The sequence below is a fragment of the Puma concolor genome, chromosome F2, assembly GCF_028749965.1.
Source record: "Puma concolor isolate L17-30 chromosome F2, mPumCon1.1.hap2, whole genome shotgun sequence".
Lineage (NCBI taxonomy): Eukaryota > Metazoa > Chordata > Mammalia > Carnivora > Felidae > Puma > Puma concolor.
In genome coordinates this window covers 83,532,504-83,559,472 of record NC_141684.1, presented here as the reverse complement: position 1 = coordinate 83,559,472, position 26,969 = coordinate 83,532,504, and the positions used below count along the sequence as shown (strand labels likewise).

At 40.6% G+C, this 26,969-nt stretch overlaps 2 protein-coding genes across 2 annotated transcripts in view; one reads left to right on the top strand and one right to left on the bottom strand.

Annotated features, from left to right (window-relative positions):
- SPIDR (scaffold protein involved in DNA repair) overlaps positions 1-26,969 on the top strand; it is a 504,871-nt gene that overhangs the window by 360,008 nt on the left and 117,894 nt on the right. The window contains exons 9-10 of the mRNA XM_086694922.1: positions 2,777-2,972; positions 4,415-4,662. Of these exons, the coding sequence (XP_086551048.1) occupies positions 2,777-2,972; positions 4,415-4,662 (444 nt within the window). The remainder of the gene's footprint in view (positions 1-2,776; positions 2,973-4,414; positions 4,663-26,969) is intronic.
- LOC147572152 (uncharacterized) overlaps positions 5,579-26,969 on the bottom strand; it is a 50,737-nt gene continuing 29,346 nt past the window's right edge. The window contains exon 3 of the mRNA XM_086694924.1: positions 5,579-6,546. Within this exon, the coding sequence (XP_086551050.1) occupies positions 6,330-6,546 (217 nt within the window). The 3' untranslated portion in view covers positions 5,579-6,329. The remainder of the gene's footprint in view (positions 6,547-26,969) is intronic.

The window sequence follows — 26,969 nt, the reverse complement described above, 5'->3', positions numbered from 1 at the left end:
ACTATATCAGACATTGTTATAATTTTTGCTTCAACTATAAATACAATTTTGAAAACCCTGCAGGAGTAGGAAAGCCTATTGTACTTACCTGTATCTTTCCATTTTTATTTCTTCCTTCCCACAGATCTTGAGGTTCTGTTCATTGTTTTTTAATTCTGGTTTTGTTATTATTATTGTTATTGTTGTTGTCCACATTGTTTAATTTCTATTTTTATCTTCAAGTTCACTGATTTCTTTCTGTTTCCTCCATTCTGCCATTGAACCCACTGAGTTTTTATTTTCACTATTTTATTAATTGGTTCTAAAATTTCCATTCTAAAAATACCTATTTTTTGCTGAGACTTTCTATCTTTTCATTTGTCTCATGTGTGTTCATAATTGCTTACTGAAGCATGTTTATAATGGCTGCTTTAGAATCTTTGTCAGATAATTCTAAAACTGTTTCGGTGTCATTTCAGCATTGCCATGTATTATGTTTTTTTCTTTTGAGATTTTTTTTCCTTGTTTTTAGTATAAGAAATAACTTTAGATGGTAACCTGTACATCGAGGTATTATGATATGAGAATCTGGATCTTATTTAAACCTGTTTTAGGGGAATTTTTCTGACACTGCTCTGAGAAGAAAAGTGGAGGGAGCTGGAGGTGGGGGGCTTATTACTGCCAAGTGGAGGTAAAAGTCTAAATTCTCTTCTTGATCCCCATTGATACTTGAAGGATGAAGAACTCATTGTTACTGCTGAGCAGATGTGAGTTCCAGCTTCCTGCTAGACCTCAGCTGACATAACCCTTGCTGGGAGGGCCAGGGGTGCTGCTTCCCACATGGTTTCCACTGATAACACTGGAGGAAAATGTGAGGATAGAGGGTAGCTACAGTACCACTGGGTGGAGTTGAAAGTCCTGACACTCTGCTGGGCCTACTCTGACTGTACACCAGAGGGGCAGGGAAGGGTACTTGTTACTGATGTCAGGTGGGAGTGGAAGTCCAGACCCCCAGGTGGTCTCCACTGTCATAGTGTGTGTGTGTGTGTGTGTGTGTGTGTGTGTGTGTGTGTGTGTGTGTTGCAGGGGCGGGGATTGATCAGGGAAGGCTATTATAAGCCTGCAGGGATGGAAGTCCCAACACTCTATCCTGCCTTCTCTCACACTACCCCAACTGGGCTTTAGAGACTTTATTACAGCCTGATGAGGGTGCAAGTCAGGGCTCCCCACTCATCCTTTTCTCATGTGTGTGGTAGTGAGTCACAGGTCTTCTGTGATGTTTGCCTAGAATAGAACAGTCATTTTCTAAAAATTTTGTGTCTCACCAGGCTGCCCCTTCCCTACCTTTGGTTGGAGAGAGTAGCTTTTGCAGGGGCTTTTTTATCTGTACGCATCATTGTATTAGGTTGCCACCTTCTTCAGTTTGAAGTCTGGGATATAAGAGACAAACAGAAAACCCAGAAGCTCACCAGTATGTTGTTCCTTAGGTCCCAAGGTCTCTAGGGCCTAGCTGGCATGCCTTCTTCCCACCTCTCAGTATCTTCTTATGTTTAGTTGATATCTAATGTCAGGCATTTTAGTTGTGCTTAATGGGACAAATTAGAGAAAAAGATGTCTGCTCCTAAATGGAGTGGAAGTGGAAGTCCTAAATTTTCCTTGATGTGTAGCAGCATTACCTCTTTTGAGGAATGAGCGTTGACGAGTCTTCTCAAATCTGGTATTTGAATGGAACCAGGAAAATTTTGTCTTTTATGTTCCCAGACTCCTTTTCTACTTAAACATGAGGCATTTCTGTGACTGTGCTCCATTTGATAGTGAAGGTGGAAGCTTCTTTGGGACTTGATGTCATGTTCTTTGAAAGATTAGAGCCACCAAAATGTCTAAACGTTTTATTTATAAATAGCATTTCTTTTAATGTCTGGGAAATTCTTTGAGCCTGTTGATAGTCTTTGCTTACTCCCTTAATTTCTTCATGAAGCATCCTAAGGCCATCACCTACTAGACTAGGAGATCTGAGGAAGCTTTAACCCAGGTACTGACATGGTCTTCTTCCATTCCCCTTATCCCAACACAGGACTTACACTGGAAAAGTAGAATTCATTCCATTGACATTCATTCTTCAGTGTGTGAGGGTGGGTTTCACTTTTGTTTGTTTGTTTGTTTGTTTGTTTTATTGAAGTATAGTCAACATACAATATCCTGTTAGTTTCAGGCATGCAACATTGTGATTTGACAGTTCTGTACATTATACAGTGCTTACCATGATAGGATACCATCTGCCATCATACAAAGTTTTACAGTGTTATTGACTATGTTCCCCATGCTGTACTTCTTATCCCCATGGCTTATTCATTTTATAACTGCAGGTTTGTACCTCTGAATGCCCTTCACCCATTTTGCCCATCCCTGCAAGCCCATCCCCTCGGATGACCACTAGTTTGCTCTCTTTATTTATGAGACTGTTTCTGTTTTTGTTTGTTTGTTTTTGCTTTTAGATTCCATATATAAGTGAGATCATATGGTATTTGCCTATCTTTGTCTGACTTATTTCACTTAACCCTTTAAGTCTATGTCACAAATGGCAAGATCTCATTCTTTTTATGGCTAAGTAGTATTCCATTGTATATATGAACCACATCTTCTTTATCCATTCATCTGTTGCTGTCACTTAATGGGCTGGCTTAGTTTTGTCTTTCCATAGCAGGCGAGTCTTTGCCCTTTATATTCCTGATTTAGCAAGAACATGAGGGGAATCCAACACGGTAAATAAACTGTTATATTTCTTTCTCTTTTCCAGGCAAAAGCTTGTTATCCCAAATGGAAGTTGCCCTGTTATTCTGAATACTTACTTTTGTCAGAAAATTGTCACCAAAGAAGATTCAAAAATAATACGTGAAGTGCACTGTTGGGACACACCCCTTCCAAGAAGAAGTATCACTTTGGCCCAGATGTTTATATTTAAGAATCTAACAATTAAATCTCCTGAAGGCCAGGTAAACTTTCATTGGTTTAGAGGTTTTATGCTTCGTAATAATATTGGAATTGAAAGTGAAGATGTTTACCTTTGGTTTCCCTTCAGATATTCAGCAAATATATATGCCCAAACATCTTGTTATTATTGTTATGCCTGCTGTAGTTCAGTGTTTAGCTGTGAGCTTTCACAGTATTTCATCTAATTGTTCATTTTTAATCTTTCTCCTAATCTGTCAAAATAAATGAGTTTTCATTTTTTTTAATTCTTATTTTGTAATTGTCTAAGAATTTTGTTTAAGCTTTTAAGTTCTTAAATACGAAAAAAGTCACATGTTTTTCTTTTTCTAAGTATCTATATCCCTTGGGACAAAAAGAACCACATAAACTTGAGATTATACACTGAGATTATACATTGCTTTTTGGAATTTTATTGGCTTTCCATCATGATCATTTATCAAGATGAATTTAGGGAGCCCCTAAATTTCCCTTACAGCAGGCATGAAGGGCACTCTGGGGACCATTCCAGGCTCTAAGTGTCTGTGACGCCAGGTGTACCATCTCAGGTTCGCCTAGTTAGCTGAGTTAGCACCGAACAGAAGGCTGAGACTGACAGGTAGTGTGAGGGGACATAAGAAAGAGAAACGTACACAGACTTTCATGTTGTTTGTAAATGTCGTCAAGCATCCTCCCCCTTTGATAACCAAAAGAAGTGTATGAAGGGGATTATGGGAAAAGGAGGGCTCTCTAATCAATTTAATTTATGGCTCAAAGTGTATTACTGCTTTAACATATAGTTGTAAACAGCTACAGGATATTAAATTCATGAAATACTTAATTTTTCTGTGTCTCAATATTTTTATCTTTAAAATGGTAATAATGATAATCTACCTGCTTGGATGGCTATGAGGTTAAATATGTTTGTTATATAAGTAAGCACAGTACATAAAGAAGAGTGCCTGGGATGTGTTCTAGAAGTGTTATCTTATTACAATATTTAATATTATTGTAAAGCGTTGTTGGGAGGCTACATGAGCCTATAAAGTACCCAGCATAGTACACTGCATATAAAAAGCACTTAATAATATGATTTATTTTTTCAACCCTAGTCATTTTTTGTTTTTCACTTTGTCCTGCTGCGATTGCTACCTCATACAAGAATTTTCTAGATTACCATGAAGTACTGTAATAGCAGGACTTTCTGCATGTTTTCAAAGACTCAGGACAACGTGTGCTTCCACTGACTGGAAACACTTTTTGCTGTTTCCATGTGATTTCTCACATTGCCCGCCTCAGCAGCATTAGTTACAGGGCAGACACAGAGACACACACCATGTCTTTTATCTTCATCATTCCTTTGGTGTTGTACAGTTACATCAGAGAATTGCCTGAGAATATCATTACTTGGTGTGTGCCATGCTGTTATTAGTTAAACTGAGATTGTTCCTTTGCATGTCTTGGCCAGGTTATGTGTAGTGATCTCACTACCATGAGGACAGAATGCACCCGTGGACATGAGGAAACCAAGCAATGCTTCCCAGCTCAAGCTCCCCTGAGGGACTCTCTTCTGGATGCAGTGGAAAGCCAGGGAGCTGCCCCGTGGTCAGGAGTCAAGGTCCGAGTGGTGGTACAAAGAGTTTACTCTCTTCCCTGCAGGTATCAGCAGGGAGGTGGCTCAGCTGTTCCACCGGGCCCAGACCCATCCAGAGCTCGGTGAGTGACAAGACACAGGCATGTGTGCTAGAGTCACTTAGAGAAAGTAGAGACCCTTCCTAGAGAAAGCAGAAAATCTTGGCTACATTCACCATATACATGAGTTTTGGGTTTTTTGGGTTTTTTTCTTGCATCAAAATTTGGGACATGTGGTGTAACAAAGGAATCCCCCTGTTTACTTAATATAAAAAGTCCTACTAAAACTTTAATTTGTTGCATTTACTTTTACCTTTAATGGTTCATATTACTGAAAGTGATACAAACAAGAAATACTGGTATTGTTCTAGAAAAGCCAAGATATGTGATCATGATACCTAAAAAGACCACTGCAATGTCTATCAAGTTTTATATATCTTAAAAACCTAATAAATGGCAGTTAGTAAATCCGTGGCTTTCAGAGAGTGCTATTCTAACCTATAGAACTTTCTACAGTGATGTAAATGTTGTATATCTGTACTATTCAGTGAGGTAGCCACTGACCACATATGGTTACTGAGTATTTGAAATATGGCTAGTGGAACTGAGGAACTAAATTTTAAGTTTTATTTAATTTTAATTAACTTTAATAGCCCCATGTGTCAAGTGGCTACCTTCGTATATAGTGTAGCTAGCTAGCTACATGAGCCAAACCTATAATTCAAAGTACTGTGTTTATACCAACTATGGGAATGACATCTTTCTACTCGTTTTTAGGTCCTTCCTGTGTTTTTTCAAATAGCTGTAGTCATGTCTTTGACTGAAGAGTTTATGTCAGAGCCTTGGCATAACCTTTTGAGATTATATTTCTTTCTATGTGACATTGCCCTCAAAGCAGTGAGGTGGATTTACAACATAATAGAAATTAAAAGAATGGATATCAATTGATCAATCATTCTTTTCTGTCTAATTTTAAAAGAAAACACATATTGAAGAAATAGTAACTACAACAATATCCTATTTTTATAATGCCTTCTGATGCCATTCAGACAGTAACAGGAAACAGTTCTTTGTTAATTATGAATCCTCCTCAGGTGGATGGGCACTTTATTTGAAAGTCCTACGGGTTTCAAAGTCTCCTTCAGATGTAGTTAGAGAACATTTCTTTTGGATTTATAGGAAAAGATTTATTTTGTTTGCAATATGTGCGTGTGAAATGATTTTATCATTTTCAAGGTTTTTATCATGACTTATAGCTATAGACCAGTCTTATACTCTTTATCTGAGCCAGTTAGAGATCAGACATAGGTTTTGTTTTGTTTTGCTTTTTTCATGGAATGTATCCAGCGTTAGGCTTTGGAGAAGGAACTACTGAGTAAGCAAGGCAGTGATGATCTTGGTAAAGCTCCTCCAGCCCAGCACACAGACCACCCTCAGAGGAGACTGGGGACAGTTGAGACTGAATCACAATGATGAGAAGGCAAGGTGAAAGTGACAGTGAGTTTGCTTTGCTTAATTATGAGTGGCACCTTGAAGTCTGTCCCTCCAGCTCCTTGTTTTACTTGCTGAGCATGAACATCAGAGAAGGATTGGAGACCAAAGTCTGGTGAATTGCTGCTGGTGGTTGGCATTATGAATGCTGTGGGTTGTGCCTGAGAACATACACTGGGACATGTCACATGACACTGGGCTCAGTTGTGGATTGAAAAAAGGCGAGGCATAAACCTCAGAAACAAGAAAATAGCCTTCAGTTATTCAGATGTCATTAATATGCATCGTATGCGCTGTGTTTCCTGCAGCACACTTGAGATCGTACGGTGCTGAGGGCACAGGGTATTAGTCGTATCACAAATGAGGAAACTGAGCTTCAGAAAGATTCTTACTTGCTGACAGTTACACAGGTGGACAAAAATAATAACATCATGAGATCCAGAATCCCAAAATGCCAGGGTTGCAGAGAGTATGGAGCTGAAAGAAAGAGGATAAAATTGAGTTAGACCAAGCTCTGCCTAGTTTAAAGCTGACGGGGGAGGGTGGGGGTGGGGGGGGTCAGGTCACCCTGGGCAGCAGGAGTGGTAAAAGTACCCAGCCCTGAGGAGAATTGACTGGACTGTGTAGGAAAATGAACCTTTGGACAGAAAATCATGGCATCTGAGCTTGGGTTTGAGGACAAGACTTCTGAGATGTCTTTGGGGTACAAAAAGGTACTATTGTATAATGATTATTAATGTTTTATAGATTCATAATGCTATAACAATGATCAAGCTCCAGTTTACACACAAAATTAATATAGAAGTAAAATTATACTTAACATTGTACTAATTCTTTGCTAATGTATCTACTTAAAAAGCACATCAAAATATCTGCTTTGGAGAATCAGTTAGCAATATGTTTTCTAATGTAGAATTTTTAATTTATACACATGTAACATGTATATAAGAGAAAACATTATTAAAAAACTTAGGTTTAGGGGCGCCTGGGAGGCTCAGTTGGTTGAGCGTCCGACTTCGGCTCAGGTCATGATCTCGCGGTCTCTGGGTTTTAGCCCCGCGTTGGGCTCTGTGCTGACGGCTCGGAGCCTGGAGCCGGCAACGCCTGCTTTGGAGTCTGGGTCTCCCTGTCTCTCTGCCCCTGCCCCGCTCATGCTCTGTCTGTCTGTCTCTCTCTCTCTCTCTCTCTCTCTGCCAAAAATAAATAAACATTAAAAAAAAGACTTAGGTTTATAGCTTGGAAGATTTCTATCTTTTCTACTTGCAGCTTCTGCCTGTAACTTTGGGTGGACTCCTGTGCAACCCAGGGAGTCAGTTTGTCCAGAGGCATGACTGCAGCAGACAGGAAATTGCACAGTGACACCTTACACTGAAGGCAGCCCCCGGTCTGCTCTCTCGTCATAACCTGCTATACTCCAAAGATCCAAAGATCTTTCTATCAGTGAACTGAAAGACAATCTTGGTCACTATGTGTTTTCTGTAAAGTGCCAGAAATTAAGGCCTGCAGAAAAAGAAATGACTGACATATAGTAGATATTTTGCCACAACAAGTTTCCCTTTTCTGCCCAAATGAGGTCAGATGACTCTTCATGGAGCACTGTAATGAGTCTTATATCTGACTTTACTTAGCACCTCAATCATAGATGTCAGTCTCAGTCTGTTCCCTATACTTTAGCAGTATCACTTTTCTAAGATCAGTAACAACTTATCTTCTGATGGCAGACCCCCAGATTGTTGCCAACTTTGAAATTAAAGGAAATTTATTTGAAGGTAATCAGTCCTGAACAGAGTCACATAGATTCAGTCAAGAGGCTCATTTCCTCTGAGCTGTGAAACGTTATCAAATATATACTTTAGACTTCAGAAATATAACATCTAAGAGCCTCCTGTCCCTTGTTCCTCTGGATGACTTCCTTTAACTCAGGCTAGTAAAGAAAACACTTCCACAAGATTTTTCAAAGTGTTACAGGTCAGAATAACCAATACAAACTTAAGTTTTATAAATCACTAAAATCAATAGTAACAAAAACCCAACTTCAAAGGCACTCCCTAACCAATGATCTAGGCGGACTGTTCAGAGCCCAGATCCACCTTTATCTAGACCCACTGTATATTGAATGAATGTTACATAAATGCATGACTAATAAAGTAACAGGCTTTTTTTTTAGTGGAATGGGAGCACTGGTCTTGCAGATAACTTATAGTGGAGGAAACTGAGGAAAAGAAAAAGTAAGTGAATTCCCTAGTAACTGCCTACCTCATGGCAGAACAGAATCTGGACCATGTTACCTCACTCCCAGTCCATGTTGGCTGCCATTATAAACATTGCTTTTCTTTCTCCCTTTCTGAAACATTGGCTTCCTTTCTCCTTCAGATATTTAACTTAGGGACAAGTAATTTAATTTTATCCTTTAAAGATGCACATTTTTTCTTGCCTGTCATTACAGAAATATTGATAATGGGAGAGTTTTTTGTGAGGGTATTTAATTCAAACAACTTGCTCAATGGTTTTGTGTTTGGACAAAAAGCTGGAAGGACAGAACCTCCCATTTACAGTTTTTTAACATCTTTTTTTTTTTTTTAATGTTATTTATTTATTTATTTATTTACTTATTTATTTTGAGAGAGAGACAGAGACAGAGTGCAAGGGAGGAAGAGGCAGAGAGAGAGGGAGACACAGAATCCGAAGAGGCTTCAGGCTCTGAGCTGTCAGCACAGACCTGTCAGCTCACGACCTGAGCCAAAGTCAGGCGCTTAAACAACTGAGCCACCCAGGCACCCCTCCCATTTATAGTTTTAATAGCTATTGTGCATTATAGTTGTATGGAAATTCATTGAGCTGAAGTCAGGGAAAGAGCACATTTTTCTTTCTCTGTATCTTGGTATTTTATTTTCTCTTTTCATCTTTGACCTTTCCTTTCGTCTCTTGTCCTGCATTTCTTCCTCCTTTTCACTAAGGGCGAAAAAAATCCACCATTGTCCTAGGACGGGTTCTAAGTCTGCAGTGATTAACAAAATCAAACATTGTCCTTATGCTCATGGAGCATATTGCCGTCGGGAAGTCCTGCACAGAACAATTAAAAACAAATACATTCATGATTATAAGTTGTGATAAGTGCTCTGGTGAGAAAAGTAGGACGCCATGAGGGAGGCCAGGGGAGGATTCAAGGATGGGTATTGTAAGGCAGTACTATTTCAGGTGGCACCTGAAAGGTAAGTGGATGTTAGGTAAAAACCAGATGGAAGAGAATTACAGTGGAAGAGAGAATACCTTTGGAATCTCCTAGGCAGAAGAAGGAAGCGGATGTGGCCAAGTGTGTGGGCCAGTGGGGGAGCCAGAGAGGCAAGCCAGCCGTAGGCTGCACTCACAGTCCGCAGTGGTGTTGCCGTGGCTGCCCACTGACCCCAAATACAGTTCACGGGGTTTGAAGACGACTTTAGCTGCCAGGTGGAAAATGGTCAGGGCAGGGGAGGCACATGGAACACGCCCCAGTGGGAGCTGAGAGACCAGGAGGAGGCACACTGCAGGAGTACAAGTGAGCCTAGGTTACAGAGTCTCAGACTCCCACATGGCACACTGAGAAGTGGAGACAAGGGTCACCATCTGGAGGCATGTGATGACTTAGGGGTGGCTTGGGTGTGGGGCGAGTGAAGTAGAAGGCAATATTAAGAATGATCCCCAATTTGATTGCTTGATGGAATGATGAGCTATTTACTGAGGTGAGAAAAACTGGGATGAGAAGAGGTTTGGAGGGAAGCTTGAGAATTCAGTTCGGGGCCTGTTTAGTTGGAGATTCCTGAGACATCTAAGGAGAGGTGTCAGATGAGAAAATTGGATATAAAGATCTCACATTCAGAGAAGGATTTTAGGTTGGAGATAAACATGTCAGCCTACAGCTGGTCAGTATGTATGTTTTGTGTGTATGCTTATTTTATTTGCTAACTTGAATAGGTTATATTTGTCCATGGTGCTGCGCTAAAGGCACTAGACAGCATACAGTGAAAGGCACATCCCCCCAGCCCTCATCCCAGGTGGTGCCCCCTGCTCTTCCTCCCCACACCTCTTCTAGGTATGTTGTGTCACAGCTAGTAAGTCTCTAAAGCCAGAGCAGTGGATAAGATCGCATTAGGGAAAAGGTAGACACAAAGAAAAGAAGAAGTGATAGCATGGACTTACATGTCCTATAGCATTGGAGGACTGGTAAAAGAGGGGGCCAGCCAAGGGAGACTAAAGAGGAAGGGCTAATGATAGAAGAGTGAAACCCAGTGTACTGTGACAGGCACTTAGAATATAGGATTTCCCATATGTGCAAGTGGACAGCCAAGAGTGGTGGTGCAGAGAAGCCAATAAAATAAGGAGTGAAAACATGTAGTGCATTGCTGAGAGGCTCCTATGTAACTTTATGAACAGGAGATGCAGGGGAGTGAGGCTAGAAGCTAGCTGGGGGGAGATGAAGAGTGAATGGGGTGTGGGGAGGAGGGACGGATTTTGATAGCAAGTGCTTTCTGATGCATAAGGGAATGAGAAAGTCAAACATTCAGCAGAATAACAAAACCGGGGAGGGCATTCTGGCTATCACTTTCGACACAGGTACCATTTTTCTTTTGAAAATGCATTGAGGTCCACTTATTGTGGTAAGCACTGAGTAATATATAGAATTGTTAAATTTCTACATTGTTCACCTGTAACTAATATAACACTGTACATTAAATATATTGGAATTAAGATTTTTAAAACTGCATTGAGGTAGAGGCAGGCCATTAATGGGAAGAGCAGAAGACGGTCTGGAATCAGACTGGTGCTGGGTTCAAATGCTGATTCTGCCACTAAGTAGGGAGACTTGGGGCAAATTCTGTTTCCTTATTTGTGAAATTTGAATTATAATACTTTCCACAGTTCAGCTTCATGATAAAGATTAACTGAGGTCATGTATGTAATGTGTTTAGCATTACGTTGTAATCTGATGCTTCTAATATAATAAGTACTCAATGGAAAGTGGCTTGCTAGCTCTTTAAAAGCAAGTGCGGGGGTGCTTGGGTGGCTCAGTCAGTTGAACATCCAGCTCTTGAGTTCAGCTAGGGTCATAATCTCAAGGTTCATGGGATCAAGCCCTGCGTCAGGCTCTACACTGGGTGTGGAGCCTCCTTGGGATTCATTCTCTCTCTCTCTCTCTCTCTCTCTCTCTCTCTCTCCCCCTCCCCTGCTCGCATGTGTGCATGCTCTCTATCTCTCAAAATAAATAAACTTAAAAAAAAGTTTTAATAAAAAAATTTTAAAAAACAGGTGCAAGTACTTAAAGATCGTAAAATACTGACAAATAATGTTGTTATAATTATAGAAACGTAAAATAAACGAAGAAGATCCTATTACAAATCAGCATTCTTGTTAGCAGTGAGTCTGTTGCCTTGGCTATAGGGGAAGCTTGATTGAAGGTGGTTTTTACTTCTAACCTTTTGCACCCCACCTTGCCGCACCCCCTCATAAACAAGGAGCTGCTGCCCGTTTACTTGAGAAAACAAACATTTATGTAAATTCATACATATGACATGTGACTACAGCCTTCTAAATGATGGAGGAATAAAAGTTCCTCTGTAATAAACACCTTGCAAAAAAACTGCTGTAATGCTGGGTCCAGTACTGGATAGTGCTGATAATTATGGTTGGTATATTTTTGTCTTTGTCTAGAGCATTTAAAAATATCCCATACTCCTGGAGCACCTGGGTAGCTCAGTCAAGTAAGCATTCGACTCTTACTCTTGGCTCAGGTGATCTCATGCTTCCTGAGTTCAAGCCCTGCTCCCTCTCTCTCTGCCTCTCTCTCTGTCTCTGTCTCTCTCTCTCTCAAAAATAAATAAATAAACATTAAAAAGAAGAAAAAATAAAAACATCCCAGATTCTTGATGGTGAAAATGATCCAGTATTAAAGCAGTGTGAGGGACACAAACTAATAGATAGTGGATGAGATGATTTTTTTTTTTTTTTTTTTTGTATTGTAGTTAGTTACAGATGTGTCATCCTTTTTACTATAAGGTTGTAAATTCCTTGCCGGTAAGGATTATGTGTAGTAGTGTTAGTATTCGTCAGTGCATTTTCTGCATATGCTGTTCCTGCTCTGTATGTTCCTAAGTATATTTCTGTTATACCTGTCTCTTTTTTTCACATGGATAACTTTTGGCACCGTATTATGTCTGTGTGAGTGTCACTTCTCGCATTCTAGATGGCAGAAATGGACCCATTTTTCTATCCTTTATCTCATCTTTAAACTTTTATATTTTATTGATGGAGTGTCAGGTTTGTTAGCTGACTGAAATTTTAAATGCTTCTGAGTAGAATTAGAATTGTAGATAATTTGAAAACAGCATGTTTAAGTTCTTAACTATTTTCTAATACCAACCCATGTCATTTGATTCATCTTTATAACGGACATAGCTTGAATATGTATCCTTAATGAGTTTATTGATAATGTGAAATTGAAATGAAAGTTTCCATGTTCTTTTCTTATACATTAAATCATTGGTAGACTTGAAGAAAAAGATCAAAAGAAATGACAACAGCCTAGTGATATGAGTACAGACACTCATGAAAATAAAATTTTCATACAGGATGAAGATAGCTAAAGTAATTTTCCAGATTCATAGCCAGACATGGTATGTGCAACCATAGTTTGCATCTCAACCTGGCCTTAGTGATTTTCCAGTGCCTGTTATTCATCAAGATGGAGAATGATTTCAAAGTGACCCTATACAGAAGGCATGGAATTTTCTGCCTGTTCTTGACCTCCTTTCCCTGGAAATTTTTGTTGCTGAGAGAGGCTGGAGACCTCTAATGGTCTGCACCCCTGCGCTTCCGTGCCTGCAGCTGCAATCTGGAGCAGTACTGTGGCCGCACTAGAACTTTCCTATGAGCTAGATTGCAGTTCTGGAATGTACTTTTCTGAGGCGACAGAATAAAAAACTATGCGAGATGGAACACAGACTGGCAGAGTCTGTAGGGGCAGCCACGTGCAAGCACACAGCGGCACGTGGCTCTGTAGCCCAAAGCCAGACAAGGTGAGATCGGATGCAGTATCCAAGTTGGCTGTGGCTCTCGCTAGGCTGCTGCACTTCGCTGTCCCCTTTCCACCCTGTCTGGCTCTGTTGAGTGACCGGTTCCTGCCTTGTCTTCCAGCTGCTGCCAGGCCCAGGGCCCTTGGGGCAGCCAGCTGGCCGTCTTGGCAAGCTCATCCTTGTGCTCGTTTCCTGGCTCTACAGTTTTAATTAGCTAGCGCCAAATCAACCCCATGCTCCATAGAAGACTGAGCAGACAGAACCTCCACAGCAGTTCTTGGCAAGAGTGTCCTGCTTTACAAGCAAGACATTGTGATATAGGAGCAGGTGCCCTTGTTTCGTTTTGTTTTGTTTTCTGGACCTTTTTGCCTGGCAGTGATATCATAAATGTTCTGAACCTTCACATTTATTCGCATAGGTACAAAAAGAGAGCGACAGATAAAGATATCTAGACAGGTGCTTGATTACATAGTGACGGTAATGGTCAGGTATTGCACACTCCATGGGTACTTGTCAGTGCCTTCAGAATAAGCTCGTACATATTTCCTTAAATTTTGCTTTTCCTGTTTAACCTTTTGGAATCAACCACTGTGACTCATCATCTTTTGGTACCAGACCATGAATGTAGTGGAGACTTAACAAGTACATGCAGATGGGGCAAAGTAGTAGCTGAGTGAGGAGCTGAGGGGGCGATGTGAAGTTGTGTGTTCTCCCCCTTTCCTTGGGATGTGCTGGTCCAGGGAGATGTACTACAATGCTGTTGTTTCTCTAAGGACACTGACAAAGAGGCTAGTGCAGTGAGAATTGCCAGAAATCCTCTGCTTTAGGAAAAAGGTGAAGTCTGGTCTGCACCAGTCTTATAGAAGATGAGACACTTGGACCAGAGGCCCCTGTACAGTGTTAAGTCAGTGTAAAAGAAGGAGGGAAGTGGAGGAGAAAAGAGGAGATCGCAAAGGAGGACTATTAGCAGCTCTTGACTGAGAATGTTTACAAAGAAAGGAGAAGAATCCAGTTGACAGTGACTTAAGAGTTTAAAGCATGTTACAATTAATGCAGAACTAAGAGAGGTCAAGAAAAAATTAAGCAGCCATGGGTAAAAGATGAAAGGATGAAAACATACCTTTTGACATTAAACAAAACTGAATTACCGGAAAAGGAAGGAACTGATGATTTGAATTAAACGAAAAAGAAGACTGAATCATCCAGCGGAAAACAGCAGGGATAGGTTTTTAGTACAGGTCTTCAGTAGCCTTAGATCTCACAGCTGCCGTGTGAGCTGTGTCCTGGGCTGCCATTTTGTTTCCTTTAAGTGCATGACTATCCTGGTATGGAATCTGATGCAGATGTACCAAGCTCCGGGGGGTAGGGGGTGGGGGGGTGAGGGAGGGAAGCGGGGGCAGGGAGGCAAAAAAAAAAAAAGACCAGACTTTACTTGTATGTTTGGGAGTGGGAAGAAGAATGGAATGGATGTCTTAATCTCCTGGATGTTCTACCATTTAAACACACTTTTGGAAAACTTAAAAGTTATTTTATTCAACTCTGTACCTCAAATCTTTGCACCCAGATGACTTATAATGTAAGAACACTGGCTATCCAAGAAAACCACAGACACTGAATGGGGAAAATCCAAAGGTCTTGTGGGCCTGTCTTTATGTGAGCTATAGATAAGCAGAAAATTATGTTAACTAACCAGAATTTAAATAAAAACTTGAAACCAAAAAAAAAAAAAATGGTGGAAAACTGCAGTGACAGCAAGGACACTAGTAAGTCTTATCTCTACAACTTTTGGATGTAAGTAATCCAGTTTTTATTCTGCTCATTAAGGAATCTTCTTCAGAAAAGATTAGAATGACATACCCTGAAATGATAATACTTTGCACAAAGGTTACTGTATACAGGTATTCCTCGCTTTTCTTTGCTTTTACAAAAGACCTACTTTAGTGCCTGTTTTTACTAACCAAAAGAAATCCAAAAGAGGAATTTCGCTTTTACGGAAAAAAGTGAAAATGAAAAGCAAAAATAGCCTTCAGCGTTTGTACTACAGCTAGCTCTTCTAGACGTAGTACATGCCCCCCAAGAGGGGCACTGCACAGCTCCTTCCTCGGAACTACACCCAGCATCTCAACATCAAGCCACCATAGCCTCCAACTGGGTCTGTGAGCATCTGTGCTTTGTCGTGATGTATTTTGTGCATCCCTTAGCAAGGTGTCCAAAGTATCAAAAAACCTAATAGAGGTTATTTTGGGCATCTGAGAACACTCAGAAATTTTTCATGTAAATTAATGGTGATTGCTTCTTCACTTGATGAAGGTTTTCATAGGAACATTCTACTTCCAGATAACAGAGGAAACCTGTGTTTAGTAGCAAGTGTCATTCCTCACACTAGGCTCTCTGGCAGTTTCTTCCAGGTGGTTCTTTTTGTTGTTGTTGTTAATTTTTTTTAATGTTTATTTATTTTTGAGAGAGAGGGAGAGACAGAGCATGAGCAGGGGAGGGCCCGAGAGAGAGGGAGACAGAATCTGAAGCAGGCTTCATGGGGCTTGAACTCACGAACCAGGAGATCATGACCTGAGCTGAAGTTGGACGCTTAACTGACTGAGCCACTCAGGCGCCCCTCTTCCAGGTGCTTCTTAAAGAAGAGTATCTGGTGTCTGTCTTTTGGGTGGGTGGAAAGTGGGGGAGAGTACAGCCTGAGGAGTCAGGGTGGAGCAATGAAATCCCATCTGCGAGGGCTTTCTGACCCTGGGGTAGTGTGACTCCACCATCTCCTCTGTTTGGGGAAGCCTGCTCAGTTAACATTTAGTAAAAACACCAACTATGCTCATTTTCATATATATGTTCATACATGCCCCCTTATGAATGCTTAGAAGTTTACATAAGAAGAGACTGTTTGGGGAGCCTGGCTGGCTTAGTCAATAGAACATGTGACTCTTGATCTTGGGGTCATGAGTTCAAGCCCCATGTTGGGCATGGAGCCTACTTAAAAAATAAAAACAAAATAAAATAAAAAATAAAATGAAAAAGAAGAGACTATTTCTAGTCCCTGCCTCTTGAGGAGAAACTGGATGCTGTGGGACAGGCTCCCTAAATACCTGTTTAGAACATATGAATTTTGTGTGTGTGCACACATTGTCTTTTCTTTAAAATTTTTTAATTGAGATGAAATTCACATAACATAAAATTAACCTTTAAAGTATACGGTTGAATAAAGTGCCTGGGTGGCTCAGTCAGTTGAGCATCTCCCTTGATTTTGGCTCAGGTCATGATCCCAGGGTCATGGGACCAAGCCCCTCATCAGGCTCCACACTGAGTATGGAACTTGCTTAAGATTCTCTCCCTCCCTTCCTCTACTCCTCTCCCCACCCCCCCCAAATTAAAAATTAAAAAAAAAAATTTAAGTATACATTTGAGTGGTATTTAGTACTTTCACAGTGCTGTGCAACTTCCATTTCTGTATAGTTCCAACACATTTTTATCATGCTAAAGAAAAGCCTGTACCCATTAAGCAGTCCCTCCCTATAAACCCCTCTCCCAGCCCCTGACAACCACTAATCTGCTTTCTGTGTCTATGTATTTACCTTTCTGGATATTTCATTTAAATGGAATCTTACAGGGGCGCCTGGGTGGCGCAGTCGGTTAAGCGTCTGACTTCAGCCAGGTCACGATCTCGCGGTCCGTGAGTTCGAGCCCCGCGTCAGGCTCTGGGCGGATGGCTCAGAGCCTGGAGCCTGTTTCCGATTCTGTGTCTCCCTCTCTCTCTGCCCCTCCCCCGTTCATGCTCTGTCTCTCTCTGTCCCAAAAATAAATAAACGTTGAAAAAAAAATTAAAAAAATAAAAAAATAAAAAATAAATGGAATCTTACAATAGGTGGTCTTTTTGTGTCTGGTGTCTTTCAATTAGCATAGTGATTTCAAAGTTCATTCATGTGGTAGCACGTATGAGTACTTCATGTCTTTTTATGGCTGAATCATATTTCATCATACAGATACATCAAATTTTGTTTGCCCATTTATCAGCTGGTGGATATTTGAGTTGTTTCTACTTTTTGGCTATTATGAATGATGCTGCTATGAACATCTGTCTTGAAGTTTTTCACTTCTCTTGGGTATATCCCTAAAAGTAGAATTGCTGGGTCATATGGTAATTCTATGTTAACTTTTTGAAGAACCAACACCATGTTCCCACTGTTATATCCGAGGGTTCCAGTTTCTCTACATCCTTGCGAACACTTATTATTTTCTTTCTTTTTTTTAAATAACAACTGTCCTGATGGCTATGAAGAGATATTTTTACTTATTCCTTTCCAAATTATTTGCCATTTATTTCTTTTTCTTAACTAATTGCTCTGAGTAGAATTTCTAGTATAACACTGAATGGTAGTAGTAAACACTGCACTTTTTTTTATTCCCAACCTTAAGGGTGAAAAACTTTCAGTCTTTCACCATTGTGTAAATGTGTTTTTTATTTTTAAAAATTTTTTTTTTTTCAACGTTTATTTATTTTTGGGACAGAGAGAGACAGAGCATGAATGGGGGAGGGGCAGAGAGAGAGGGAGACACAGAATCGGAAACAGGCTCCAGGCTCTGAGCCATCAGCCCAGAGCCTGACGCGGGGCTCGAACTCACGGACCGGGAGATCGTGACCTGGCTGAAGTCGGACGCTTAACCGACTGCGCCACCCAGGCGCCCCTGTTTTTTATTTTTTATAAATGCCCTGTGTCAGGTTGAGGACGTTCCCTGTCCTACTTTGTTGTGTGTTTTTATCATGAAAGCACATTAGATTTTGTCAAATTCTTCTGCATAGCCTAAAACACGTTTTTTGTATTATGCATTATTATATGGTTAAGAATCAGAGAAGTTAGTTACATATGATGATTCTTAGTAGAGAGTGTGTTATCACCAAATTATTAAAAATAACTGTTTTGAGTCATCAGGTTATGGAACTCGTTCCATTCTGCTTGATCCTTCTTTGCAATAGTATTTTCTGTAATAGGAGTTTATAAATGTATCTTTGCTTTTGCATTTAATTAGATTTGATAAACTTTTTATTTTTTTTTTTTTTTAATTTTTTTTTTCAACGTTTTTATTTATTTTTTTTGGGACAGAGAGAGACAGAGCATGAACGGGGGAGGGGCAGAGAGAGAGGGAGACACAGAATCGGAAACAGGCTCCAGGCTCTGAGCCATCAGCCCAGAGCCTGACGCGGGGCTTGAACTCCCGGACCGCGAGATCGTGACCTGGCTGAAGTCAGACGCTTAACCGACTGCGCCACCCAGGCGCCCCAAACTTTTTATTTTAGAGTGATTTTAGATTCACAAAAGTAATAGAGAGTTCTCACATACCCCACACCCAGTTTCCCTATTGTTAACATCTTACATTAGTGTGTAAGACTAATAAGTCTTACGCTTATTAAACCAATATTGATATTATATTATTACCATACTATATTAAAGTACTTTATTATGCTATACTATATGCTATAATATTACTATAATATATTGATACCATATCAACTAAAATCCATACTATATTCCGATTTCTTTAGGTTTTCTCCACTGTTGTTTTAACGTTCCAGGATCCCATTCAGGACACCACATTACATGTTATTGTCATCTCTTCTTAGACTACTTTAGACTGTCAAGTTTATAGATAGTCTTTGTTTTTGATGACCTAGACAGCTTTGAGGATTTCTGCCCAGGTATTTTGTAGAATATCCCTTAATTTGTGTGTCTTTGATGTTTACACCAGTGTAGGTTTGGGGGTAGAAGATCATGGAGGTAAAGTGCCATTTTCGTTGGAACATATGAAGAGTACATACAACATGATATCAACAGCATATCTCTGTTGTTGTTGACTTTGATTGTTAACGAGTTAGTGTTTGTTAGGTTTCTACACTGTGAAGTTATTTTTTAAAAAATTAATGTACGTTTTAACACCCATTTCATAAAGTCCTGGGAGCAAAGCTGGAGCATACATAGCTGCCTTCGTTGGTACCTAAGGGAGTCTGAAGCAAGAGCGTCTGTAATTTTTACAGGATCAGAGAAGTAACATACAAGCCAAATTTCTGACAAGTCTTTGAAGGTCATTTCTTATTCATGTTCATTTCTGTATTGAAAGTATAAGGTTGGGATTTCTTCCTTAAACATAAGTGTGTAGTGAGAAGAACGTTATTCTGGACATCAGAATACCCAACATCACCCTTTGGTAATGTCAAATGGGAATAATAAGGCCTATTTTTGCATGGGTTAAATAGCGTAATAGATAAGAGGTATTGTTCAATTAGCAGACCTTTATCTAGTTCCTATTGTGGCAAATCACACTGCAGTGCAAAACTTAAAAAAAAAAAAAAATGGCATTTACAAGAAAGAGAATATGGAAACTGGAACTCTTGTCCTAATATAGTTGTTTTAGGACATATGAGCAGAAGTCACCTCCATATCAAGACGTGCCCTGGATGACACACTAACCTTAGATTACTTAATGCCATTTGAGAGATAGGAAATACTATGTTGGAATGAATGTCATGTCTCTGTTGGAGCAGCTGTGCGCACACTCCTGGAGCTACGTTGCTGCTTTGTAGGCCTGCACGCCAGAGATGCACCTGAGTCTGCAGGGCAGCTGCCCTGAAAAATTGCCTTTAGGCCGCCCGGTGTATTTTTAGTCACCGAGTAGCAGTAAAAATTTAGTGTTGGATGAAAATCTCCAAAGTCAAGAGATCACTGCAGAGTTAACAGGCTTTTATATTTGTGGTTTGTGTTTCAATCAGAATCCCTCCCCTGTGTCATTTCTAGTTTATTTGTCCAGCTGTTTTTTTAATGTTTATTTATTTTTGACAGAGAGACAGAGCATGAGTGGGGGCGGGGGGAGCAGACAGAGAGGGAGACACAAAATCTGAAGCAGGCTCCAGGCTCTGAGCTGTCAGCACAGAGCCCGACGCGGAGCTCCAACTCATGGACCACAAGATCATGACCTGAGCTGAAGTCAGACGCCCAACCGACTGAACCATCCAGGCATCCCTGTTTTTTTCTTTTCTTTAATTAATGAACTAGCTTCCATTTCTTTATCTTTTGTAAGAAGCTGTATCTATCACTGTAAGACTTTTCCTTCATCCTATTAGTTCAAAACATTTTAGCGGCTTTTATTCAGTCTTGAAAGAAAACCAAACTGAATTTATTCCAAATTAGAATCATTTGAGTTATAAGTGTGTTGTTCCTTTTCAGGTGCATGCATTAACTCAAAATGAATAAAATACAATGTTTCCAAGGATGATAGGCTGCACACTGAACAGGAGTTAATTTTTTTTTTTCAACGTTTTTTATTTTTTATTTTTGGGACAGAGAGAGACAGAGCATGAACGGGGGAGGGGCAGAGAGAGAGGGAGACACAGAATCGTAAACAGGCTCCAGGCTCCGAGCCATCAGCCCAGAGCCTGACGCGGGGCTCGAACTCACGGACCGCGAGATCGTGACCTGGCTGAAGTCGGACGCTTAACCGACTGCGCCACCCAGGCGCCCCAATTTTTTTTTTAACAGGAGTTAATTTTTCTTCATAGAGCTATATTTTTTCATGATTTAATTTTGTGACTAAACTTTCAAAACATGTTTTACAAAAACAAGATAAACAAATGTGTTATCTTCCCATAATGAATTGGGAAGCAATTTATTACTCTATACAAGGCCTTATTTTTTAAAAGGCTGTAGATATTATTTTGTATAATTATAATTTTTTTTTTTAAAGATAGCTGTATGCTTTGAGGTAAGAACAAAATAACTGACTTTGATGGTAATGGTTATTGGAGCTGGAAGTCAGGTTGGACAGATTAGCCCCGGGGGTGGGGAAACGGAGGCCCAGGGTGAGGGGAAAGAAGGTGGAGGATCCTGGCTGCTGCTCTGAGTCGCTACCGACTGTCTTAAACCCAGAGACACAGAGAAAGGGAAGGGTGTCTCACCCCCTTCTTCCCCTCCGCCCTCTCCTCAGTCTTAGCCATGAGGCCCGGCTGAGTGCGACCGTCACTGAGAGAACTGAGCCAGAGAGACAGACAGAGGACAGGAGCCTAACCATCAAACTTCAGAAACAGAAGCCAGAGAAGATGGTAGAATGGACAAGTGACACTGTGGACAACAAGCACATGGGGCGCCACCCATCAAAGGCTGCTGTCATTCATGAGAAACCGCGGGCATTTGGTGTGAGCTCCATGGAGAGTGATGAGGAAGAGAAGGGCTGTGGTCTTGCTGTGTGCAAGACCACAACAAAGGACAGTGTCGTAGAACCCCAGGACCAAGTCCCAGCACCCTCCCCAGCCTCCTGACCCCTCCCAGCCCCCTCCAGGGTCAATGCAGTGCTAAATTCCTCTCTCCCCCACCATTCCTGTGTCTGTCTGGCCCTGAATGTATTCATGTGGCTACTTGGGGACTAAACCCATGGTTTGACCCCTTCTCCAGCCCCCTCCTGCCCTCTCTTCTGCCTGATGGAGGGAAAAGGAGAGGGTACACAGAGATCCTGGAATTCTGACTTGCTCCTATGCCAGAACCCAGGCTCCTGGGTTCTCCCAGCCCTCGTTTCTCCTTCCAGTTCTCATCCTCTTCTCTCCAGGGATCCAGGCATCTTGAGTCTCTTCCCCTCGTCCTCACTGCCAAACTGCCTGTCCTGGTATCCAGTTATCTCGGCCCCTTGCACTCTCTCTTTGAGTCCAGACGCTTAAGTTGGGTTTTCAACAGTCCCAGCTTTCACTGCCAGGGTCCCAGTCAGATTCTGGGCAATCTTGCCCCAGCTGTGCTTGTTAATCCTGGCTTAGAGCTCTTCCAGTAATGTGTTTATATAATCCAAACTCTTAGTCCTTGCTGTGGGATGTGCAGCCTCATGGGAGACCTCAGGGCTTCCAGCCCTTCTCCTCTCATGCCCTCTCCTCTCATGCCCTCCAGAGGAGTTGGGAGAGAGAGAGGTCTTTGTTTTCTCACCTTTCATAGAAAATGGAAAAGGAAATAGTCATGGCCTCTCCTCACCCTTCTCATATGATACAGGATCTCCAACAAAGCTGGCTTAGACACTGGCTCCTTAGAGCCAACTCTCTCCTCCATCTTTTGGCTTCAGAGACAGATCTAACATAATCCCAGGGGCCTGGGTCCGTGGGAGAGAAAGGAAAAGGGAGGAAGCAAAGAGACAGGGGTGCATCCCCTACTCTACACTCTTATTCCTTCCTTCCTAGGCTTTGATGTTTCTGCTAGCCCAGATGTCCAGCTCTCAGCCCTCCCCACTCCTTACTGGGATCTTGATATCATTTTCTAGGCCTCATGCCATGCTCAGTTGCAGAGCTGAGTCAAATCCATACCACCACTGAGATCTTAGTAATTGCCACAGGTGCACAAAATAAATAATCTAACATCACAAAACAAATTTTTAAAAAATAAAAGTAATGGTTATTATTTAATTCCACTGGTCTTCAGCTTTATTCATGAGGAATTATAGTCTATTTTAGGAACCGTATCCATGTCAAAAATGAAATATTATACTGTCACTTAGAAATAAGGAATGTGAAAGCTCTTTATGTATTAATATGAAATGATTTTCAAGGGTGTACTATTAAAACAAGTGAACAAAGTCCAAAACAATGTACAAAATATACTACCATTTAGTTAAAACAGCGGTTGGGCACAAAATGGATTTAAATGCTTTAGATGCATAAAATATCTCTGGAAGTATACACAAGAAGCTGGTAACTTTAGTTGTCCCATGGGAGGAGAACCAGGTGGTTGAGAAGAGGGAGAATAAGAACGTATTACCTATTTAAAAAAAAAAAAACTCTCATAATAAATGATCTAAAACAGAAGTCGATTGCCAGCTTTAAGTTTTGTTGATAGCGGAACCTCACTTTCAATTATTCTTAGTCCTGGAGTCCACTTTATGTGCTGTAAGGTACAGCTCAACACAATGAACCTCTGAATATTTGTTTCCAGGTGGTAGGATTTTTCAGCCTTGGTTTGGTTTAATGTGGTGTTCTGGATTTAAATGTCTTTTAATAAAAATGTTGCAGAATCATGGAATCTTGGAGTTAGATTGGCCCTGAGATACCGGTTGCAAGTTACTGGTTTGATAGCTGAGTCTCGGCTGCAGCAGAGGATTGAACTCGTCGGGTGCCAGACACCAGACTCTGACACAGGCCACTCATCGCGTGTACAGTTCTCACTCCAAGAAATTTCTTTCCTGTCTTGAGGCTACGTCTCTTTTCCTGGCTCTTCTGACCCTCGAAACTGACACTTCCTCTTTGGGTCATGTAGAATCTGTTTGCTTTTATTTATGCATGATGGCCCTAACTATGCTGCATATTACACACATGATACATGGTTCTCATTATAATCCTACTTCTTCCCCTGTATTAAAGCCTCTGAGGTTGCTGATGAGTGTCTTTATACTTGCCTTTGGAGTTACTGTTGGAGCACCTTATCTCTCTTAAATTTTGTTTTTGGAGATTCCGCCCATGAATCAGTTCATGTTTTCATCCTGATTCTAACATCTGACAATTACATTATTCCTCCCCACTTTCTTTTTTAAGAATTACTGTTTTAGAGCAGCTTTAGGTTTACAGCAAAATTGAGGGGAAAGTACAGAGGGGTCTCATATACCTTCTTACTAACATTACTTGCCAGAATGGTACCTTTTTTTTTTTTTAACCAAGGATTAACTCTCACTGATGCATCATAATCACTCAAAGTTCATACCTTACATTAGGGTTCGCCACTGGTATTTTATATTCTATGAGATTAGAGGGACATATAATGACCAATATGCATCATTATAATATCATGCAGAGTATTGTCACTGCTCTGAGAGTCCTCTATACTCTGCCTGTTCGTGTCCCCTGCCCTACCCACCAATCTTTTAACCATCTCCATGTTGTGGCCTTTTCAGATTGGCTTCTTTCACTTAGTCACAGGCATTTAAGTTTCTTCCGTGACTTTTCATAGCTTGATAGCTCATTTCTTTTTAGTGCTTCATTATATTCCATTGTCTGGATATACTACAGTTTGTTTACTTTACTCATTTACCTACTGAAGGATATCATGATTGCTTCCAAGTCTCAGTAATTATGAATAAAACTGCTATAAATATTTGTAGGTTTTAGTGTAGACATAAGTTTTTACCTCATTTAGATAAATATCAAGCAGTGTGACTGCCAGATCTTATGGTCAGGGTAGGTTTACAAGAAACTGCCAAACTGGGAGTGCCTGGGTGGCTCAGTCGGTTAAACATCCAACTTCGGCTCAGGTCATGATCTCACAGCTCATGATCTCACAGCTCATGGGTGTGAGCCCCGTGTTGGGCTCTGTGCAGATAGCTCAGAGCCTGGAGCCTGCTTTGGATTCTGTGTTTCCCTCTCTCTCTCTACCCCTCCCCTATTCATGCTCTGTCTCTCTCTGTCTCTCAAAAATAAATAAACATTAAAAAAAATTGTTTTTAAGAAACAGCCAAACTGTTTTCCAAAGTAGCTGTACTGGGGGATCCCAGGGTTGTGGGATCAAGCTCTGCATCAGGCTCTGCATTGAGCATGGTGTCTGCTTAAGATTCACTCTCTCTCCCTGCCCCTCTCTCCCACTTGTACTCTCCCTCTCTCTAAAATAAAATAATAATAATATTCAAATAAACATAGGTTATACCACATACAAAGAAAAACATCATCCAAACTGAATCACCTGACACCACCTAGACGGGTGAAATATGTGTGCATAGACTACAGTAAGTTCTTACACAATGGAGTAAAATGTCCTACTGTAACAGCAATGTTATGTTTAATAGAAAAATATTTTTTGAAAAGTAACCGTACTATTTTACATTCCCACCAGCGATGAATGAGACCTCCTGTTGCTGCACACCCTCACTAGCGTTAAGTTTGTCAGTGTTCCTGATTTTAGCCATTCTAATAGTGTGTAGTGGTGTCTGATTTCATTTTAATTTATTTTATTTTATTTTATTTTATTTTATTTTATTTTATTTTATTTTATTTTATTTTATTTTTGTTTAGGGGTTTTATCTAAATTTTAGTTATTTAACATACAGTGCATTATTGTTTCAGGAATAGAATTCAGTGATTCATCGCTGACATTCAACACTCAGTGCTCATCACAAGTGCCCTCCTTAATCCTCATCACCCGTCCAGCCCGTCTTCCTCCCATGTCCCTCCATCACCCCTCAGTTTGTTCTCAATCCTTAAAAGAGTCTTTTGTGGTTTGTTTCCCTCTGTCCTCTTCTCCCCGCTTCCCATATGTTCATGTTTTCTTTTTTTTTTTTTTATTTTGTTTCATGTTTATTTTTGAGAGAGAGAGAGAGAGAGAGAGCAAGGGAGGGACAGAGAAGAGAGGAAGACACAGAATCTGAAGCAAGCTCCAGGCTCTGAGCTGTCAGCACAGAGTCCCACATGTGGCTTGATCCCACAGAGCCACAAGATAATGACCTGAGCTGAAGTCAAGACACTTAACTAACTGACTGAGCCACCCAGGCACCCCTCGTGTTTTGTTTCTTAAATTCTACATACGCATGAAATCATATGGTATTTGTCTTTCTCTGATTGACTTATTCGCTTAGCATAATACATTCTAGCTCCATCCACATCATTGCAAATGACAAGATTTCAGTCTTTTTGATGGCTGAGTGAAATATTCCATAATAAATAAATGTGTGTGTGTGTGTGTGTGTGTGTGTGTGTGTGTGTGTGTGTACACACCACATCTTCTTTATCCATTCATCAGTCGATGGACATTTGGGCTATCTCTATAGTTTGGCTGTTGTTGATAATTCTTCTCTAAACTCTGGAGAGGTATATACCCCTTCGAGTCTGTATTTTTGTATCCTTTGGTTAAGTATCTAATAGTGCAATTGCTGGGTCATAGGGTAGTTCTATTTTTAGTTTTTTGAGGAACCTCCATACTGTTCCCCAAAGTGACTGCACCAGTTTGCATTCCCACCCACAGTGCAAGAGGGTTCCCCTTTCTCTGCATCCTCACAACACCTGTCTCTTGTGTTGTTAAGTGTAGCCATTCTTACAGGTGTGAGGTGGTATCTCATCATGGTTTTGATTTGTATTTCCATGATGATGAGTGATGTTAGCATCATTCATGTGTTTGTTAGGCGTCTGGATGTCTTCTTTGGAAAAGTGTCTACCCATGTCTTCAGCCCATTTCTTAACTGAATTGTTTGTTTTTTGGATGTTGAGTTTGGAAGTTCTTTATAGATTTTGGATACTAACCCTTTCCTAGGTTAGTATCCAATTTTGTATCAATATCCATATTTAGTATCCATATCCAAGTATGCCATTTGCAAATATCTTCTCCCATTCCGTAGGCTACCTTTTAGTTTTGTTGATTGTTTCCTTCACTGTACAGAAACTTTTTATCTAAATGAAGTCCCAGTAGTTCATGTTTGCTTGTGTTTCCCTTGCCTTTGGCGACGTAAGAACTTGCTCCTGCTGAGGTCAAAGAGGTTGCTGCCTGTGTTCTCCTCTAGGCTTTTAATGGTTTTCTGCCTCACATCTAGGTCTTTCATCCATTTTGAATTTATTTTTCTGTATGGTATAAGAAACTGGTCCAGCTTCATTCTTCCACATATCACCATCCAGTTTTCCCAACACCATTTGTTGAAGAGATGGTCTTTTTTTCCATTGGATATTCTTTCCTGCTTTGTTGAAAATGAGTTAACCATATAGTTGTGGGTCCATTTCTCGGTTTTCTATTCTGTTCCATTGATCTATGTGTCTGTGTTTGTGCCAGTACCATACTGTCTTGATGACTACAGCTTTGTAATATAGCTTGAAATTCACAATCATGATACCTCCAGTTTTGTTTTTCTTTTTTGGGATTGCTTTGG